The following is a 5,776-nucleotide window of genomic DNA, read 5'->3' as shown; positions in this document are numbered from 1 at the left end:
AGAAGCTTTAAAAAATGTTTCTATATACTTTAATATAACAATAACAATTTCCTAATGTAATTATAATTGCAAGTCACTGATAACTTAATAATCTCCTCCATCAACCATTCTTCTTTTTGTGTGATAAAAACATTAAACATTAACACTCATCTCGGCAAACAAATTCTCAGATAATTAGTTTCTAATTACTGTGTTGGTGGAGCCATGGAAGAGCATGATGTTAAGGAATAAAAAAAAAAAGAGTTATACATTTTGTATCATTTATAAGAAGTTGCAAAAGAACTTAATACAGAAGTCAATGCTTATTGCCTTTTAGTAGGAGTCATATCACTCGCCATTTATGAATAGCGAACATTTTATCTCCAAAAATCACTAGGAAATTTTAGATGTTAAACACTTAGTTAATTTAATTACATTTCGATATGGACCTGTCCTTATTGTAAAACCCCTTTACAAAACAGTTTCATTGCTGTTAACACGTGTTATCTTTACCGCATTGTTAACAAAATAAAACTGTTATAATTAACTTTAAACACAAATACTTCGAATAAATACAAATCAGTTCAACTGTTTAGTAATAATTTAAAAGCAATAACTTTATTTTAAGCTTCATAAAATTTTGTTGTTATTTTTACCAAAATACCAAAAATAAATATTTTTCTAATTATAACTTTAAATACTGACTGTGGATGCATGCAAATTACTACGTCACAATTTCTGATGATTTAGGAATGAATACGTTTAATTGATGCTGTAGTGGTTGAATGAGGATTGGATTTCTTCGTCGTTATATCAATAAACTCTGATTGTTCTTCTCTGATTTCGGGAACTTCAATGGTGCGGGGTAAATCGGGGAGAACATCGCGAGTAATGGCTAGAAGATAAGAAGTTAAGAGATATATTCCATATGACTAAAATGTCATCATTATAAGTATGATAATTACCTTGATTTTGTCTATAACCAAAACGATCGGCATTATAGAAAACTGTTAAATATTTGCCATCAGTCATGCGATATGAATAGTAACCCACCACCACCAAGGACTTGTGTTTATTTACGGTAATAAAATATCCTCTTTCGTAGCGGGCCTGGCCATCAGCTAATTCGTAACGAAACTCATAACTGCCATCAGGATAACGATGATCGAAATTATCTAAAACACGATTTCCCAAATCATTCACATGATCATAATTAACCGAAAATCTTTCCTTCTCAGTGGTACTGGTACGTGAAGGAAATCTTGGTTGTTCTATAGAATTTTGTTGATAATTGTTATTTAGTTGTGACAGTTGTGATTGTGACACTTGATTTTTCACTAAAGCTGCTTGTGTTAAACAAACTAAAATGTTTAACAAAAGGATAGATTTAATAACTGTTTTTGGCATAATGTTTTCTTAAGTTTCCTTTTCCTTTCAAATTATTAATGCACGTTTTAAACACAATTTAAACAAATTCACTTGTATAATCCTTGAATTATTTAATTTTTCTTCTTGTACGTTTTTAAGCCTTATTACTAACAAATGGGTGGTTTCTGAATGCGTTTGTTACTGGGTGATCTTTCAACAACTGTTTAATTTAAATTTTGCTCATACCTTGGCTTTTATAGTTTAAACAAAATCAAAACGAATCCCGCCTCAGCAAACATTGCCGACAACCCGTATTAAAAACCAACAAAAAAAAAAAGTAAAATTGTATATTTTCGTAAACTTGTAGCAACATCTACCTCATCATCATCATCATTATCATCTTCGTTAACATCACAATTATCATTAGCAACCTCATTATTAAGATTGTACAACAAATATACAGGCGGGGATGTTTAACAATAACACAAAAAAGGCTTCTTCAATTCAATTCAGAACTTAAATAAAATTATTTAAAATAAAATAAACATTATTTAATCGTATGCAAAAAATCTCTTCTTTTGCTCTTCTCACAAAAATACACACCGAACAGAACGTAAGTAAATTTGATATTACAGTGAAATTATAAGGGAAGCATGTTGAGTTCATCATTTAGTGCGTGACATTTTATGAATATTTAATTATTTAAAGAGGTTATTGGCCTGTGTTCTTATATAGTTAAGATCATAGAAACTATTCTACTTAAGTGTAACATAAGAAACACTAAAACTTTCAATTCCCTTCAAAAAAAATTATATTTAGTGTTATGTGTGTTGGAAATAAGATTTGATGTCGATGATGTCGATTGTGGAAGTTAACAATTAAATTCGATTTCCTGGATTATATTTTTGCAGTACAATAGTTTCGGTTATGTTTTGTTATAAAAAAAGTAGTAGTCCATACTTTTACAATAACATTCGATCATAGATTAAAGCTCTTTTCCGCAAAGCGTAATATTAATAAAATTAAAAAGGCTTTGGGTCACTATGGGGCCTATTGTGAGCTACTTTGGAAAATGCTTGTTCAGAAAATAAGTTTTCTGGCTGTAATTTTTAAACATTTTCTAATCATCTTCTGTAAAAAGTTTCATTACCATGTATGGAGTTAAATGGCTTAAATTTACTTACACAATAGCATTTTAAGTCATTATTTAAATATGGTGATGTCATTAAAAGCGAGTACTTACCACAACCGCTTACAAATAATTAGAAAAAGATGTCAAATAGTACGTAAAAACATATACAGCTTCTATAGCTTTATAGAAAAGATGACTAATGAATTAGAAAGTATTTATATATCACATTATTAATAAGACGTTATTAGACTACTTATATGTAATCAGGACGATATGTAGTAGTCATTGGAAAGCATGTTAATAGGTAAGTAGTTACAACTGCGAGTCTTCACACAGTTTTTGTTCGTGTGGAATGTTATATCCCGAATAATATCACTCCCAATGTATGAAATGATTCGACATGGGGTCTAACCAGACAATCTCTTACTCTTCGCGTAGTAAGGTGCCAGAATAGGTTGGGGATTTTCATTCCGTAGATCGTTCTTTAAGATCTGAGAATGAAACTGATATAGGTTGGTGAAAGACCGGGAAAGTCTCCTTGCTATACGGGAGACTAGTACTTGATTTAGTATACCTTTTACTTCAGAGAAGTTCTCGGTGCTGTTCCCATCTCAATAGGATGTGAGGCCCACCACTTCACTTATCGAGGCAATTATTGGATTCGTTTGACATTGGAAATTCGTTAATATTTGGTCAAATTACATATAGAGGGATCCTGATCTATTAACTGGATACTTCGGACTATTAAATACGTCTCCAGGTGCTGTTGTCGAAGCAATAGAGCCCTGTGGTATGGTTGTGCGACTGAGGGACGAAAAATCTGCCTGTTCGGATCATTAGAGGATGGGGACGCTACGGCGGCGCTTATGACAACGTATATTCCTGATGGTCCATCTGGGTGTTATACCGATATTATAGATTTATCGGGTGCGTTTGTTTGGGTTTCATTGCCTCTCTTTACTGATTCGACCGGCACTTCTCCGCCAGTTCGTGGTAGCATTGTGCTACTTGCCATTCTGCTACATGATCACTTGGCAAGAGATTAGATAGCTCAAGTACTTCAGCAAAGTGCTTGCACATGAACCGGCAGAACCATGTACAAAAATTGTCACTTGAGTGTTCTTCATTGTAGTTACTCAGGTGTGCGTGTTAGACTGCTCTCAAGTCTATCCAATGGATGAAAGAGACCAGCGTGAATAAATAAGTCAAGGCAGGGGTTCACGTAAAGCACTCAGACATTCTTACAATCTAATACCATCTAATATTTAACACATATGACCCTAATTGCCTTCGGCTTGTCGGTAAATATAATAATCCCTGTTGAAGCCATATTTAGTCTAATCCAATTTATGCATTCCGATAATCCTCGGATTTCTGCCAGGAAGCTAGTATTGTGATTTCTGTTTCTTCGTACTCGATTTAGAACCACAGGCATGTTTCGTATAGCAACGGATTACTATGGGTATTTGCTATAATGTTCCTCTTGACCATGACATTCTATCCGGGGTCAATGTTTCAGTACCGAGAACTTCCCTGAAGTAAAAGGTATACTAATTCAAGTACTAGTCTCCCGTATAGCAAGGAGACTTTCCCGATCTTTCACCAACCTATATCAGTTCCATTCTTAGAACTTAAAGAATGATAAACGGAATGACAGGCAACATCCGAATGTCAACCTGAAAATCCAAAACCTATTCTGGCACCCTACGAAGAGTAAGAGATTCTCAAGCGTTTCGGAATCAAGCGTGAGTTGCTCTGTCGCATCAGCCAGTGACATCTGTTGAGATGGCAACAGCACCGAAGAGAGAATCCAGACATATATAGCATTAGGGTATAACAGCCTTTAAAAGAACAATCTCTTCCCGAGAATTTGGGTATTAAACCACAGTTTTCAACATATTCTAGAGAAATTTGGATCCCTTGTGATTACTCGATGAGTATGAGATTGTATGTGAAGACCGACCAAACAACCGAATCGACACCAAAGCCAAATATATGTACACTTTCTTTTGGCATAAAATGAGAAGCAGTTCTTTTGGCTCGGAAACCAAATAATTTCCTCTTTTTGCTATCAATAGTCAATATTTTGATATACAAAAAAAAATTCGAAAAGTTAATTTCAAATTTGAAACACTAACATCAATCTAAATAAACCATTTGATATAAAAACATATCTTAGGGTGGATCTAGGACTATAATAACCTAATCACTCTGATGGCGTAGGACATTGATATTACAAATCTCTAATAACTCTATTAAAATCTTAAGGGACGAAGTATCCATTAAATTCGACAAAAACTAATTAAAACAAGATACATTTAAATTTGGCGGCATTAACTTAAACAAGAAATTGAAATATTCTCATACACTCTGTGAAATACATACGAGTACAAATAACAAATATAATTTGTGGAGGGAAAATGTATAAAATACTCTTACTCACACAATAAATTACAAAGCGCAACATTAAATTTTTGGGTGTGCTGACGATAACTGGTAGTGGGAAATGACAAACTGAATATCAAAATGATGAAATTTCAAAAAATAAAGTACCGAAAAGAACCTAAAATAAAGAATGACTTTAATAAGTGTTGAAAGTTGACGCCACTGTAACAAAAACAAATCGAAAAGTCTTCTCATATTCTCATCTAAATTTGATGTGTGTATTATTTAAAATTTTTGTTTTATCATGTTGACAAATTGTTAATATTTATGTTAACGATTGGCGTTTTTTTTTTTTTTTTTTTTTTTTTCTACAGAGTTATCAAAACATTTGAACGTGATGTTTATATAATTAATTCAAAAAAGTAAACAAAAACAAAACATGTATATAATGAGCACAAAAACAGATCTAAATTGATTATAAACATAAATACCTTTTTTTGGGAAGATATTTTATGGCTAAATGACTGTGTATTTTTTTTTTGTCAAATGTCACACAAATTGTTACTAAATTTATGTTATTGTTTCCGCTTTTAAGGAAATATTTAATGGTTACCATACAAAAAATATTTAAAGTAATTTATGCCAGATCAGCAAACTAAAACCAATAAACGATATTATTATTTTGACTGTAGTCGTCAATCGCCCAATCAGGCGTTAACCACTTGACGTATATGGTATTGATTGCTTGACTTCTGTTTTATTTTCATATAAAATTAAATTACAATAAAAAATGTTCATTTATAAATATCAGCATAATTTTCAAATAAATTATATTTCTTTTGTTAATTTATGATAGTCCCGAGATTAGATTTCAACCTGTCAGTTACAGGAGCAAATCGTTAAGAAGTTTTA

At 32.2% G+C, this 5,776-nt stretch overlaps 1 protein-coding gene across 1 annotated transcript; it reads right to left on the bottom strand.

Moving 5' to 3' along the window:
* Positions 1 to 565: 565 nt before the first annotated feature.
* Positions 566 to 1,567, bottom strand: LOC119604240. The gene is made up of 2 exons (XM_037956730.1): positions 945 to 1,567; positions 566 to 874 (listed from the first exon to the last, which is right to left on the bottom strand). Exons 1-2 carry the CDS (start codon positions 1,384 to 1,386, stop codon positions 726 to 728), a joined length of 591 nt encoding a protein of 196 aa, XP_037812658.1. The 5' UTR covers positions 1,387 to 1,567; the 3' UTR covers positions 566 to 725.
* Positions 1,568 to 5,776: the final 4,209 nt, after the last annotated feature.

Source organism: Lucilia sericata, unplaced genomic scaffold, assembly GCF_015586225.1.
Source record: "Lucilia sericata isolate MDLA Ls3-8-SP2 unplaced genomic scaffold, ASM1558622v1 Contig000373F_arrow, whole genome shotgun sequence".
NCBI lineage: Eukaryota > Metazoa > Arthropoda > Insecta > Diptera > Calliphoridae > Lucilia > Lucilia sericata.
Note: the sequence above shows the minus strand (reverse complement) of the source record. Positions and strands in the feature narration are given on the sequence as shown.